This window comes from Aulonocara sp. 'chitande type north' Nkhata Bay, linkage group LG15 (genome assembly GCF_057382095.1).
Source record: "Aulonocara sp. 'chitande type north' Nkhata Bay isolate Kocher_YH1m ecotype deep benthic linkage group LG15, A_spYH_male_GT1.1, whole genome shotgun sequence".
Classification (NCBI taxonomy): Eukaryota; Metazoa; Chordata; class Actinopteri; order Cichliformes; family Cichlidae; genus Aulonocara; species Aulonocara sp. 'chitande type north' Nkhata Bay.
The window spans coordinates 35,303,180-35,319,089 of record NC_141358.1 but is presented as its reverse complement, the minus strand read 5'-3'; the positions used below and the strand labels follow the sequence as shown (position 1 = coordinate 35,319,089).

Here is a 15,910-nt window from a genome sequence, read left to right as displayed (position 1 = left end):
AGTTAGTCTGGAAGTTAAAGTCTTATTTCACACTCACCGCAGCGACCCGCCGTCTTGTCTCGTCTGCCTTTACAGTGAAGTACTGCTCGAACTTGCTCAGGTAACACTACTGCATTTATCCATTTTTATTGCTGCAAATTAGTCACTTACTTTTAGACTTCAAACTCTGCTGCATGCAGAGGTCCGTGCCCTTCCGTCACTGCGACGTCAGCCAGCGGATCACATGGCAGGAAGCGAAGCCGCGAGACGTAAACAAGCTCACTACGCCGGCCACGAGGTCTGTGGCAGGCCAGCTTCACGCCCGGTGCAGCTGAGTGCACCTGGCTGCTGAAGCGCCTTTGTACCTTTTTACTATTCGATTGATCTGGCACGTACACCTGATTCCGTTTGTTTTGTTTATCTGTCATTTATTTAGGTCACTTAAACTTATCGGCGGTGATATGGTTCTGTTTTTTCCTCCACGTTTTTGGTTAAAATTACGTTTTATGGACTGTCAGTCTGCGCTCACCTTGCTAGTACTGGATAAGACTATCTTTTGCATTAACACGTGTTCATAATTCACTTAATACGTGGCATAGATTTATTTAGATTTATGAATATTTAATAATGTGATGGAGTCATTCCTGTGAGATTTTTGGTCCGTATTGACACGAGAGCGTCACACACGGTTGCTGCAGAACTGTCGGCTGCACGATCGAACCCTGTAGATGACTGCGTGGGAAAATCCCTGCAGATCAGCAGTTTCTGAAATACTGGGACCAGCCCATCTGACACCACCAACCATGTTCAAAGTCACTTAAATCACTTTTTTTTTTTTTTTTTTTTACCTCATTCTTATGCTTAGTTTGAACTTCTGCAGGTTGTCATGAGCATGTACACATGCTTAAATGTTGCTGCCATGTGATTGGCTAAATAGATATTTGTGGGGTACCTTACAAAGTGGCCAGTGAGTGTATGCTACAGACCATCAGCCATCGTTGTGAATTTGTCTATGTTTGAGTCCGGTATTGAAAAAAAGTGGAAGATTTTACAAGAAAAAGAACAAAGTTTTAAATACTTGTTTGCGTTAAGACTACTAAGTTTGTTTTGCGTTCCTTTTGAGTAATGATTGTGCCCGTTCTCAGAATATTAGAGGAAATTTATTTTCACAAAGTAACTTCATCAGCAGATTTGGATCATTATAACAAAAGATCAAAGTTTAAGAGATGCTCAAATAGTTCTTTCCCTGATATGCCATCTGACCTGATTGCAGTGCTTCTTTCCCTGTACTTATCTCAGCATTAACAATAAAACAAGAGCAGTGCAGTGGTATCTGAGGAATTTTACGAGATCGATCTTTTAGCCAGTCCTAATTTGCCCTGTTTGTTTCCTTGCACGAGTTGCACACATAGTCTTTTTTCACTGAGTGTGTCTTTCTCTCTGGAATTTAAACCTCTCTTTTACTTCCCACTGTCAGCTTGTGCAACTCTTTAGATCCAAAAAAGTTCAGTTACACTCATAAAAGGTCTTGTGCTTTAACCAAACAAGGCTTTCATGTTAATGCCTCACATCTGAGATTCCCACAGCTTGTTTTTGTGTCTCTCTTAAAGGGTTAAAGGGTTTCCTCACAAAATATGAATCATTTACAGTTCCAATACAAACAAAACCGCTTGAGTAGTCACACTTTCATGTAGCCCATTTATATTTTCATTGGCAGGATGTCTTGGTAATGAGGTCCCAGTCACATTCTTATCCAGACGCTCATTTGGTTTAGCCTCAATCGCCAGTCCTCTTAAATAGTCATGGCCTTTTTGGGTAATCCTCACCTTCGAGCCCTGGAGATGTTTCTCTTTATCTTTGGAGTGTGAGTCATGTGTCTGAGGAGCTCTGGCATGTTGGTACATAGCTGAAGACGTAGGTTAAAGGAAGTTGCTGGTGGGGTTTTCCAGATAACTGGCTGGGTAAAAGGTTTACGTAATCTTAACCTGAGGTAGCAACAAGGGACACATTACAGGAAAGTGAAAAACACCACATCAAGGTTTTTATTTTCATTAAAACATCACAATTATGTAGTTGGTACACAGCATGTCATCGTCCCGATTTACAAAACACTGACTTATTAAATCATTTTGTTGAAATGGCAGGAAAGCATTCAAGTCACTGCAAAATTGAGTGTAGGATAGCAGATTTGCCACACAGACTCAGTGTGACAGCATTTCATGAAAAAAGTTACTTTGAGCCACAATTAAAATGTCTAGAAATATGACTTTTATCATTTTTGTGCAGGCTAGCTCAGGGATATTAATTATTAAGGCATTTAAAGCAGAAAGGATCCAATTCTATATTTGAATCTGTTTATAAGCATAAGCAAATCTGTTTACATTCATCAAGATTAGCAAGACAAAGTAGAATTGCACGTGTTTTTGTTGGAAATGAGTCCCGAGATTTTCCTGAACCTGGAAACATTTCTGATGTGACTAATGTGAATGGCTTGATATTAATTTTAGAGTGAACATAGAAATAATTAGCGGTACCTGTTTTAGTGCATACAAATACACAAGTATTTTTTCTATCAGTAATAAGAACATGAGCCTATTGTTTAGTGTTTTAACCATAAAGATTCTGTCAGTGGCCCCACAGTTTTTCTGATATTTCCAGTGCATAACACATTTATTAGACTACCTGCTATTAGAAAAACAAAAGAAAAATATTTTTGAACTGTGCCAAAAAGCTCATTTAAAACAAGTTTAAAACACTGAGGATGTCTGTAGGAAGTCAGAAATTAATCAAGCATGATGTTCAAGCAGTAATTGTTCTGTTCAAGAATGCAAGTAAGTAGGTTTTAATCAAAGTTAATTTAATCATAAACTAATGATGCCTTTACTCTTTTTATTCTATTTTTATAACAACAATATTTATATTTTAGCATTAAAAATATGATCTTAATTTAAGAGCACACTGGTGGTTTAACTATTACAGAATCATTAAAAAATGATTTTGGTAAGTACCAGAATTGTTAATTTATAACAGCTATGGCATAAACCTTACACTGGCCGGTGGTCTAAAACATGTGCTCAGCACTGTGACTTTTTGCGTCTGAGCTTTGCTTGCACAGAAGACCTCAGACCCCACAATTCATACATCATATATGCCACTCCAGATAAGATCACATTTGTACACTTGTACATTCCAGTTATGACTTTGTTAAAGCGTTATGTAAAATCGAAATCTGCACTCTTATTAAATCACCAGTGTAAATCTGAGTTGTAGTGCTTACAAAATTATACATGTCACCAGTTTAGCAAGCGTTATGTATGAAGGTTTACCTTTCAGGCTGATTTTCAGATTTTACTATGGAGGAAGCGACAGTTGTAGTTACCTGATTACACTTAATTAAAACCAAAATGAATGAGGCCAAAATATTTCACTGGCATTGAATAAAGTGCTACGTAAAGCCGAGCCTGATGATGTCAGAGTCGTTCGGCAGGTTGGACCCGTCCCGGGCCTTCGGCGTCCACAAGCGCATTCTGTCATTTCGAGTAGTGGGCGAACGGAGACTCCTCATTCACTTTGCCCTGAGAGTTCACAGAAAACAAACAACCCATTCACAGTTAACCAGCAGTCAGCGTGGTGATAAAGTGCCTGCACTGAATGTCCAGTACCTGCTTTACCATCTGAACTAAAGTGGTTCTTTTACAGTACAATGTGTTCTGTTGTTTTTCTTTTATCCGATTACAGTGATAGGCATTCTTTTCCCCGTTCAGATTAACAATAGGTGAAGTCTTTGCGGTCCCGCTTTAGGCATATTAATGTAATTAACGTTAAGGACTGACAATCAGCTGACGGAGACAAGCCTCTGAAAAAACCGTCTTTTTACCCGTTTTAAATGTTAAATTAGTGAATGTGAGAAGGGATTACCATGTGAAGATGAGGTTGAGAAACTCCTGGGAAGGGAAGCTTAAATGTTTCATACTTATCTTATTCTCTTTTCTCATAATGTCAGGAATAATCAAAAGGAAATTGCTAAGAATGTGTGAAGAAAAAAAGCGTCATGGATGTGGTCATACATGGACATTATCTAGATCATATTATCCGATTTCTACAGGGGATTGTTTGTCATTTATTAACCCTGCAAGTTATCATTAAGTCCCGACCTGCTCATATTGGAGGATCAGTTGTTTTTCAGCTCATGTTGTCGGATATGTAGCTCGTACGGTATAAAGTACACTCCAGCACAATGCCCAGTCATGCAGCAATAAAGATTTACACTCGTAGAACACCTTATAAAGAACACTGGTCCGTACAGCGCTGCAGGTCTTGTTTTGCAGCGGTTACCAGAATAGCAGTATTTTATTCTATTTCACACATATTGGCAGCCTCATTGTGGGTCATCTGAAAAGTCTTTGTGATATTGTCTCTGCACACTAGATACATACATGAACCTGTAAGTGCTCCGTAAGTGTGAGAGAGAAGGTTTGCTTTTCAGAAATCCCATTCTTGATTAGACCCTTGCTGCTGAGATTGAGATATGCCAACAGTTTAAAACTATCTGGCGACGCGCTGATGCGGCTCTAATGATAAGCTTCTCTTGAGAAATAGTCACCACACTTTTCACACACAGACAATCCACTCACACTTCCTGTTCGTGTAAATGAGAAACCACTGTCCTCATTACTAAGGAGACAGGAACAAGAAGAAGACGACATTTAATGCTGGGAAACTTTTACGTGTTACTCATGGTGGGGGGCTGACAGTTAACATCCCCGTGAAGCAAAATCCTGGAACGTGTTGGCCTTGCTCCAAATCCATGTTACGGGCAAATCCATGTTTTCTACGTGTTAACCAGCACCTGCCTCCCCCTGCTGGGATGAGTAACCTACAGCAGGCAGAGCCTCATACTAAAACTCATGAATTATATTCTTGAAACAATATTCAAGAAGTTTGTCATTTTGTGTGTTTCAGTGCTGATTTTTAAGATGTATACCAGACCTACAGTAAGATTAAGATTAGGATTCACCCTCTGGAACTGTGAATATCTGTCACGTTTTCTATCTCACCATCGGCATATCTTCGAGCCTCTCAAAATTGGATCTCGGCGATCGGATACATTTCACTGTGAGTACCACGAGAACGAGGGCGAGGACGATACAGAAGATGCAAATGATAGCGACTAGGCCGGGGTTTGACGCCAGGTCATCTTTTTCCCAGTCGGGTGAAAAACCTGAGGGGGAGACAAACAGAGAAACGATGAGATAAACAAATGCAATATTTGCTGGACACAGCTGAAATTATACTAATGTAAGAAGAAATCATATTTGCTTTGCACAAGTCACACCATTGGTTTTATGCCTCATTTATTAATTGACTTAAACAAACAACTGCCCAGGGGAATTTATTTGTCATGACAAATAAATTCCCCTGGGCAGTTGTTTGTCACTTATGGATATAGTTGTTTTTCTCATCACAATGCTTATCCAGTTTATCACAAGCCAGTATTCTTTGTGTTATTGTTCTTTTCAATAGATGCAGCCTTCCAAAAACTTATGATATGGTAAAATGGTAAATGGCCTGTATTTATATAGCGCTTTACTAGTCCCTAAGGACCCCAAAGCGCTTTACATATCCAGTCATCCACCCATTCACACACACACATTCACACACTGGTGAATGATCATGATAACAGAGCTGATCAGAGAAGTCAGGGACCTCCGTGAGAAGTTCAGAGCCTTCCGTTAATCCTGCAGCACTGACCCTGTTCATGCTAGGGTATTGCCTCTGGATTAGCCATTTAACAACATAGACGAAATGAACTGCAATGACCGGAGGCAAATAAAGCAATGGTAAGTTCTTAAAGTTTGCTGATTTCTGCCTTGTGACTTTCATATTAATCAGCCTGGTAGTTTAGATGCTTTCTCCCTGCTGAAGACAATAGACAATAGGTTATTCATATTTAAGCTCTAATTTGGCTTTTTTTTTTCTTCTTTTTGTGTTTGTTTGTGTCCTAGATGGTCTGACTCAGCGGGTGGGGGTAAACGCTGTTTCTGAGTTTGCCTTCGCCCAAGCAGTGCAGAAATGTCTCCGCTACCCTTCAGAAAACATGGGTGGTGCAGGATGCCTGATATCCAGTTTGATCCCCGAGTAAACTAAAAAAAATAAGTGACCTGTATCCAATACATGTAACAAAGAAACTTTTTCAAAAATATAATAAATTACTTTGTAATTGATACAGAGATGTCTGTCATTTTTATTACATAATGCCAGATGCTTCATTTTATAGGGATATTATTATGGACATGACAAATTGTAAGACAATGTCCAGTATTTTATGGGTTTCCTATTTGGGGATCATATACAATTGTCTTTTTTGCAGGTTTAAGTATTGCTGGTAATTTGCAGCGGTTTTTTATTAATACAAATACCTTTTAAGTACTGATTTTTAATCATGACTTTATTGTTTCAATAGTAACCAAGGGTGCAAAAGTGATGGAAAATCAACATCAGAGTTCAACAGTGATTCAATATCAGAATCTGAGATTGTTTCAACATTAACAGTGTTTGAAAATTTGACGTTGAATCAATGTCAGCGTTCAACATTGATTCAATATCAAAACATGACGTTGTTTCAATATTAGAAAAGGGTGCAAAAGTGACATTGGGTCAACGTCAGATTTCAACGTTGATTCAATAGAAGCACCTGATATTGAAACAATGTTTAGTCAATGTCTCCTTGCTATCTGGGTCTTGTCATCAAAATTTCATTGAAACCTGAGAAGAAATCCACCATAACATGCAAATGAATTTAATCTGTGCACGCAAAAGCATTTTGTTTGTTTTAGGTCATAAAGTATGGCATTGCTATGTATAAATTTGTCCATCTGTATTGTTTCTCACTGTCCTTGAACCCCCAAAAGTGCATTAATTTCTTTTAAAATGGCAAAAAAAGAGCGGACTGGATGTTTTTTGACCTGTGTCAGTTGTGTTCACAGTGGTGGTTGCAGTGATGTTTGGTGATGCTGATGCAGATGGGAGCGTTGTTTCAGTTGGCAAAGCTGTCTCATTTGATGTCTGGTTGTTTGCTGTGGTTTGAGGAGGTGGGCTGGGGGTGGTGTCGTCTGTCTGCTGCGTTTTTGGTGAAGCCGAAGTGATGATGGTCGTGGACTGCACTGTCGTTTCAGCTGTAGTTGGATGTGTTGTCGTTTCAGCTGTAGTTGGATGTGTTGTCGTTTCAGCTGTGGTTGGATGTGTTGTCGTTTCAGCTGTAGTTGGATGTGTTGTCGTTTCAGCTGTGGTTGGATGTGTTGTCGTTTCAGCTGTGGTTGGATGTGTTGTTCTTTCAGTGGTAGTCTGGAGTATTGTTGTTTGTGAGTATGGTTTGTTAGTGGTTGTTTGTGCAGTGGATGAGCTGGAGGAAGTGGTGGTTTCTGCAGAGCAGCAAACAGCACATAAATATAAGATGCTGCATTCACACCTTATTGAGATAATGATCAAGTGGTTTGTTGGCATCTTAAAGGTGCCAACAAACCACAAAGAAAGTTTTATTTACATTTTTCCATACTTGCACTGGATGTTTTTAATGCATGAGAGCACTAATGCAGACAAGCATGGCTTAATGCTGTGCACTAACCCTAGCCCTTCCTATTGACAGAGCATGGTGTTGTTGTAATCATCAAAAAGTTCTGACACAAAATAATTGCTTTGTATGATTTTTTTCTATAACCAACTTTTAGATCATTGAATATCCCAGAGTTTGAATAGCAAAATACATATCTGATGTCTGACACAGACTAACAGAACGTTGCTGGTACTTAAATTTTTGGTAAACTCTATAATAAGGATGTATTTCAGCTGCATTTTACTCAAAATTATTGCTGAAAAATCGTTTTATTGAGTGCAAAATATAGTACAAAAATAAATCCCAGGTGATTCTGAAGTGGTCATGTAGGCTCTTATTTCACATTTGATTCGTTTTAATCAAGTAACCCTACCTTAACCTAAATATAAGCTTTATTATCACAGATTAGAAATTTTGAATGCTACACCTTTAAATTCACTATTCTGGAGTTTTGCCACTATTACTTAAGTCACATGTAATTAACATGATAGTAATGATGCATTACGCAAAGCTCACTTTCATCATGGAACTCTGTAAGTTTCATCTTCTAGTCACCGCCCACACCCACTCACACCACGTTTATCATAAAATCATGTTAGATTCACATCCCTGAGACAATAACAATCTATATGTGCATCATCTTTGTGGCCTCGGACTGTTTATGAAGACGGTTTTAGATTTCTTTACGGAGCCGTGTGGGATTGAAGTTTGGCAGGTGTTTGAGTGTAGGCACTTTAGGGTTCAGGTTGGGGTCCTCATCAACACTGTAGCTGCTCTACCTGTTACTGTTTTACCCCTAAAATCCGCTTTGTGTACAAAGAAAACACACCGGAAAACCTTCAAACTATGACGAAGCTGAGATTTTAAGTGGTAAATACATGAGCGTTTAGGAGCTTTAAATCACATAACTGTACTTGTACAGTTATGGGATGTGGGCAAAGATCCAGAGGAGCTTAAGGTAAGAATGCTGTGACAACTTTCTGAGGCAAGAAACGACTTTAAACTTGACAAAAGAACAAAAACAAAGTAAATTTCAGAAAACTACGACATGCTGCAAGTGTCTAAAAGCAGATTGTGTTGGCGCATAGCAGTGGGTCAGGTAATATTAAAGCAATTGCAACGTGTGTTCAGTAAAGTGTTTGCCACAGGAGGCTCGACTTCAGCTCACTATCACTGATTAAATATTAGCCCCAGTCTACACCCAGGTGTGAACTTCCCCTTATGTTTTACAGATACACGCTTTACTTATGATATGAATTTTGTAGTAATGAACAGCAACAGAATGAATACAAATGTGTCTGTGACAACACACGGTTGCTTCTTATTACACTTAAAACAAGAGCCAGTGCCGCGCTGCCACAGGCAAACCGGCCGACTGTCTCTCACTGCACGAAGCTTCCTGTTTGCATAAATTTGCACTTCTACAAGACTTCAGCCTAACGTTCAAACATATAGAACACAAAATTTTGAGAAGTGAAAACTTGTTGAAAAATGCTGACTTACCACTGATGACTGTCGCTGTTAACAGGGACACCAGCAGAGTGAGGTGCATCGTTGCGGGCATGTTGAGAGGGGAAGTGGCTGGCAGTCATATCAGTGACATTCACAGACAAACGCACATGCACACACATGCGGTAACTACATCCTTGACAGCAGGATGTGCTCCAAACACGGGCTGTTGCATATCAAGCATTAAACCCTTCACACTATCAGTCAATATTTAAACAAGGTTGTGTGTGTTTGCTTTTGCTTCTATTCCTGCTGCAGGCAGCTGCAGATTAGTTTTTACTTCTAAAATAGATTTTAAACATGAAAGTTGTCTCATGCTGCCAGCTGCAATGACCTATGCTATCCCAGGTCTTTTACTCTGCACTGTGCAGGCTGCTTATGCTGCAGCACAGAGCTGGACACTTTATTTTTGATGAAACAAGAAAATCATTTTGTCCACTGCACGTTTGACACTTTTGTTGAATCAGGTGCAGTGGAGCTTATTTCTGCCTCGCATGTTATTCTTTTTAAGTTGAGTCTTCAACTTTACTTTTTCATTTTTATGCTGTTTTAAGGTTTTTGATATTGTGTACATCACTGAAACTTTATACATACAGACCAGTCGTTGTGTAAATTTGACTTCTTGGCATCCATCCTTCCCCTGAGACCATTTCTGATGAGGCCTCAGTGAACAGTAGTGAACAGTAGCTGAAGGGTCAGGTGTGTCTCTCAGGTCACGTTTCGGGTCTTTTCTGGATGTTTTCATTTTTCAAAACGACGTGACTTTCAGACATCGTTCATCTGCTGTAGATATTCAGTTGTCTCTTTGTTTTTCTTAGGTCACACTGCCATCCAGAGGTTCCCAGCTTAGAGCTCTTTAGGAACCTCCATGCTGGCACAACACAACACGCGGTGTTATCGTTGGCATATTTCAGACTCGGCCAAATAAATGGGAACAAATTATGCATTGTTGTGATGGGCTGCTAGCAACAACATGCCCTGCTAATGTTTCCTCTGAAAATGGTACAGAACAAGGACTGGAGTGAAAATGAGTAAAAAGGCAGTCAATGTCCAAAGGAAACAACTGAAAGAGATCTAGGGAACTATTGCTTAAAGCCACTTTAAAAATCCAAGAAAGTCTGGTTATTGTGAAGGAGAATATTTGAAAATGAGGGGTGGCTCAAGAATTTTGCACAGTATTAAAGAATACATTTATATAAATGTCATTCATATGAGAATAACTGTAACATTGTCCCTAATATCTCCTGTTAAAACACTAACACAGTGATGGTAATAGCCTCCTCCATTATAAGGAGGGCAAATATAACCATATTTACTTTTGGGTTATAAAAATAAGGGGGGGGGGGGGGGGGGGGGGGCGCTTTATCCCATTTAATTCTCAATTGCTTCAATATTGATAACATGTTGTAACATAATGTGTCCAAACTAAAGTATATGGATAATTAGGATAGAACCACAAAAGTGCCAAAAGAAAGGTTTTTTTTTTATTTGATTTGAATTTATGTGAAAATAAATTCTTCAGCATTCAGAAATCTTAGCAGACTTCTGATACATGGCTTCTCAGTTCTTTTACACAGGTAGTACACCAATGATGCATTTTATGTGGAGAACTCTGGGAAAATATTTCATATAATAAATACATTATACGAACGCAGCAGCAGCACCGAAGATGGTGTCGCTCCCCACCCTCACAGTGTTTATGCTAACACCATTTATACTGGTTTTTCTCCCCCCATCATCACATAAACTAAATCATCACTGGACCAGCCAAAGCTAAAAAATAAAAATCATCAATAAATTAAACTGGTAGAAATATACAGTCAGTTTTACAGTAACTAGTGAAAAACTACTGCACAGTTAAAAATTACTTATTTTCAACGGTTATTCTATGTGATATGACAAAATACAAATAGATCCATAATCATGCTTCATTTGACCTCAGAGGGTCAAGTTAAATGGAGTGATTGACATTAAAACAAACGCAGCACTGGATGATATATTAAGGCAATGTTCAAAGACGCGGTTTGCTGCTGAAGCAGTTATGTAGTAGAGCTCTCTCACATCAATATTGATTGGTTTTTTTTTTTTTAATAAAGCATATTAAAAAAAATAAAGTAAAAGCATTACTAGAATCAGATTTAAAATTTGGGTCCAATGACTTTTGGGACTTTTTAAACCTTCCCCTTAACAGCCGCTCAATTCACTCTGACAGTAAATGCTGTACCTGAGGGCAGTGAAACAGCTTCTCATCCATGCGCACATCATTCACACATAAACAGACACATTTAAACTCTTTGGGAGTTAAGAAGAAGTGTACCAGCACTTTAACTTCAAACTTCCCAGAGACGCATCAGTTTAAATCTGAGTGACCAACACAGGAACACACACTGTTGCATGAACACAACAGTCCGACAGCAGTTCCAAAGGGAGGAAGAGTATAAATGCATAAAAACAGCAACACGTATCATCTCTACTGAGCTTCTTTAAGCCTTCTCCTCCAACGGTTTGGACTGTGGCAGCACTTCCTTCTGTACATCCGCAACGTTGCTGTCTAATGCCAGCTCAGCATGGGGGTCGTCTTTCTGTCAAGACAATACAAATCAGTGGATGCACTGACATGATCAACATCACTTCACTTTTGTACATAAGTGATTAGAAAAGTCAGAGATGCAATGAACCTCATGGGCAGCGCTGGTGAGTAAGAGTCCCAATATACCGTATTAATCCTTTTGAGCTCATACTGAGCCTTTGTAGAGCCCCTCAGTTCACCCACTGTCAGCCTCCTGCTTAAAGCAGCTTTCCTCCGACTGGCTGCCTGTATACTGGAACCTATGGTTCAGCAGGGATGGCGTTGGCAGTACAGGGATGGCCTGTCTATCTGCAGGGAGCTCTGCTGTATGATGGAGGCAGCATACAAAGTATGTGGTGCAACCCATCTGTAGATCATTCCCTCTTGTGCTGTTGTTGGTCAACCAGCCGTGGAGAGAGAGTTCATTTGACATTCAAAGAGCTGAAGTGAAACTGTTACAAACAATGAATAGTGTCCACTGTAGCTGCCTGCGCTTTCCATGCTGCTTTTCTTAATCTTTGAAATTTTCTTCATACACAGCAAAATCTCCAGTGTTAATTTAACACTGGAGAGTGTCTATATGGGTCCACACCTCTGAGTGTTAAATACAACACCGTTGAGTGTTAAATTAACACTTTTGACAGTGTTATATGTTTGGAAAATAACTCAAAATGTTAGAAATATTCCAGTGTTAGAAAATCAGCACTGCTCAGTGTTAGCCATTGTTAATCTTCAAAACTGACTAGGTTACTTTTAAACATATAACACTGTCAAAAGTGTTAATTTAACACTCAACAGTGTTGTATTTAACACTCAGAGGTGTGGACCCATATAGACACTCTCCAGTGTTAATTTAACACTGGAGATTTTGCTGTGTAGTTCTTCCATTTCTGGTGAACTCCACTGTCACACTCTTCCCTATTTCCGCCCACTTGTCAGTCAATCAGCATAGAGCAGAAACATACCATCTGCTTCCAGTGACACACAGTTTCAGCTCCATTCGCCATCCCAGAGGAAATGTGTATGCAGACAGAACACACACAGCTGGGAGGAGCTGCACACAGCACCGTACAGCTGTTAATTGGTAAAATAAGAGGTAACAAAACCAAAAACTTCCTGTGTGGTTGACTTACTCTGTGTTTGAGGTAAGAGAGGTAGGTGTCCCACCCTAAGGTGACAAAGTTGATGTACACGACGCGGAACTTGGGCGAGAGAAAGTAGAAGTTGATCATCTGAGCAGCGGGCCAAACACAGCAGTCTACCTGTCAGCAAGAACAACACACATAAGATAAACAAGCAGGTACTAATTACTCAGAGAAACAGACAAGAGGGGGGAAGTGTGCTCCGTCTGCTCAGCAGGTTACCAGCTGAGACTGGGAGGTTTTATCTGCTCTGCTGGGTTGGGTTTTTTTTTTTTTTTAACCTTCTGAGTAACAACAACAACCTCAAGATTTAAGACAGAAGAGCACAGAGCTAAATTACTACATGTAACTTATAGTCGTAACTCGTAAAGTTCCTCTGTTTGCCGTGTAGAGCACAGTTATATTTTATATTACTTAATGTTCAGCTACAGTTTAAACGCTAAATTCTCATCTTCTGTTAAAGACAAAGAAGAATTTCAGTTGGGATGAATGAAGAACAATTAATGTTCAACCTCCAGGTTTACTTACCTTGTAAAATTCCCAGAACTTGCCTCTAAACTCTGCCCATCCTTCGGATAAACTGCGCCCCTCCATGAGATCCATACCTGTGATAAACAGTTTTCTGTCAGACATGCGTCAACGCCACACTTTATTAAAACCACCCTCAGATAAGCGCTCTTATAAACATGAACTGCTAAATTTGAGCCTACTCGAAACAGATACCCTTTGAACCCCATATATGTCTTATACGCGGGGGTTTTCCTTACCCACATCTTTATGCGCAACCTTTGCCTCTGTACATGATCTCTCAAGTGTGCGCGTCACTGACAAACTGTTCATGTGCTCACACCCTGAACAACGTGTGAGAAGCAGGACTTAGTACCAGTAAAATCCTTCTCACCTAAAAAATACCACACGCCCAGGGTCGGGGAAGCAACCAGCTGGTCCACCACAACCTTCTTGACCAAGGTTTTGAGAGCTTTGCCCGCGTACACTCTGTCCAGCCAGATGTACCAGTAGTGCAGGAGAGGACCCATGGAGCAGCCCACGGCAAACATGCGAGCTTTGAAGCCAAACAGAGAACAGCCGTGCATGAAATAAATCATGATAGCCCAACATGAGATTATTACAAAATAGTAGGAGTTCCTTTTTATTTTGTAAGAATTGTTTTTTAAAAAGTGTTTAAGCATAATCCAGTTGGCAGAATCTTTACTGCTGACAACTACATTTGTTTTTGCATATGTTCTTTGGCATGCTCTCCTCTGTATCCCCAAATCAAATGATAATTCTAACAACAATGCAGATGCTTTTGTCCAAAATTACTTGAGTTCATTATATTTTTATTTTAGAAACTGTACAGATCTGGAGCTCTCCTGCATATCAGCCAAAATAAGAAAATGGTGTATGACATTAAATGCATAAAACTCTGTGTCACCTGTTCGGCTCCAGTCTCTGATTTTGCCAGGATCCCTGTGTTTCTCCCGAGTCTGCTGTAGGATGTCTCCCAGAGACAGCATCACCCCTCCACTCATGATATTGGTGACCAGCAGGTAGCGGCCTTGGAAGAACGGCCTCCAGGAGAACCGTATCCGGACCAGAAACTCTTTACCCGCACGGGGAAGCATGATGTTCAGACAGGAGAAAGTACAGTCATCTGTGGAGAAGAAGGAAAAAGACAAACATTTAGGGTTCATGCACGGAAAGCCAGCGGATAGGTAGATTCATTGTACTAAACAAATTGTAATAAAAGGAGTAAAACAAATGACACAACTTGGTCTTCCAACACAGGGAGAGAGGAAATATAATGCTAGCTGACACGTGGAGGCATGTTTGTTCACCTGTGAGTGTAAATGCACGTGCCTGTGTAAATTACCAGTCAAATACTAAAATATCGTGAGATTTAGCGAGAACACTACTTGGTCCCTATTATTTGTTGATTTTGCGCCGCACTGTTTTCTCACTTAAAACCTAAAAGCAATTTTATGTGCACAACGTATATTATATATACACAAACTGCGAACCTCTGTGAGAAGAATACCACATATGTAGTTTAAACACCACTACAGACTTTATTAATCTCCGACAGTGCTGAAAAAGCTGTAAAGCTCCGAGTTCAAAGTTCAACTATCCAGCTGCTGCTCGTTAGCTAGTTTCTGGTCTAACAGCTCAGAGACGAACACTTTATGTTTTCTGTTTAAAACAATCCAGTCCCGGTCGGCACTGACGTTTACATGAAATTTTACATTCGGTTTTACAATGATACCAGTGAACGCGACATGCAACAGAGAGACAGATGAGGCGAAACTGAGCCGGTATGTGCGTTTCCGCGTAGATGATGCGTTTCCCTGACTTAACAACGCAACATTAATAAACACACTAATCCACCAGCAATGAAGAGCGAAACGACGATAAAAACCTTACAGGAAAGAGAAGTTTTTTTCTTGTATACGCAGACTGCATCCACGACCTGACGTGCTCTTGGACGGGTGAGCAAATGACTGATTAGCGCAGTGATGTGATGGCGACACCTGCTGGTCGGGAGGAACAACGAAAACTCGTTGTACAAAGAACACCCACCCCCCACGTTCTTGGACACCCCACATTTATTTATATTTTGCTTCCAAGAAGCCAGACTCTCGTGTAATTTTTTTAAAGTGGTTGTGAGTAAACGTTTTCCAGACTTCATGATAGTCTTTAAAAGCTTTTCTTGGATATTGGCCGTGTTTTCACCCATTTTGAGTCTAGTCCTTGTTCCTGACCATTTTGAGAGGGATGCTGTTTGTTTGTTAAGCCAGTTAACACTGACATATAAATCACTGAGGCATAGAAGTTACTAGATTCAGTGGATGAACGAGTGCTGTGTCCACACAAGGAGGAATATTGGGACTTTATGTCAAACCAGTGATTTATGGCCCCCTGTCAAATCATTTATGACTTAGGACAGTAATAAAGGAAGTAATAAAAGTTAATGGCAGTAATATTTTTTATGAATATCATAACATTATGATAGTTCATAATTCGGTAATAATCAATAATCATATGTCCCAAAAATATATTTTGCACAAGTTGAAACATGTGCAATCTTAAATAGAAATACAG

The 15,910-nt window shown here is 39.7% G+C and overlaps 2 protein-coding genes across 3 annotated transcripts; both read right to left on the bottom strand.

Moving 5' to 3' along the window:
• Positions 1-1,998: 1,998 nt before the first annotated feature.
• On the bottom strand, positions 1,999-9,481 carry cist1 (colon, intestine and stomach enriched 1). The gene is made up of 4 exons (XM_086264527.1): positions 9,095-9,481; positions 6,945-7,400; positions 5,037-5,200; positions 1,999-3,554 (listed from the first exon to the last, which is right to left on the bottom strand). Exons 1-4 carry the CDS (start codon positions 9,153-9,155, stop codon positions 3,510-3,512), a joined length of 726 nt encoding a protein of 241 aa, XP_086120653.1. The 5' UTR covers positions 9,156-9,481; the 3' UTR covers positions 1,999-3,509.
• A 1,074-nt stretch (positions 9,482-10,555) lies between these two features.
• mpv17l2 (MPV17 mitochondrial inner membrane protein like 2) lies at positions 10,556-15,545 on the bottom strand. Of its 2 annotated transcripts, none has more exons than XM_086263122.1 (6): positions 15,233-15,545; positions 14,247-14,465; positions 13,713-13,874; positions 13,340-13,416; positions 12,803-12,931; positions 10,556-11,682 (listed from the first exon to the last, which is right to left on the bottom strand). In XM_086263122.1, the coding sequence occupies exons 1-6, from the start codon at positions 15,543-15,545 to the stop codon at positions 11,584-11,586; spliced, it is 999 nt and encodes a 332-aa protein (XP_086119248.1). In that variant the 3' UTR covers positions 10,556-11,583. The 2 variants fall into 2 exon arrangements, with proteins under 2 accessions (XP_086119248.1, XP_086119249.1); XM_086263123.1 differs by lacking the exon at positions 15,233-15,545 and adding an exon at positions 14,583-14,641 and having other exon boundaries at positions 10,558-11,682.
• Between the last annotated feature and the right edge of the window lie 365 nt (positions 15,546-15,910).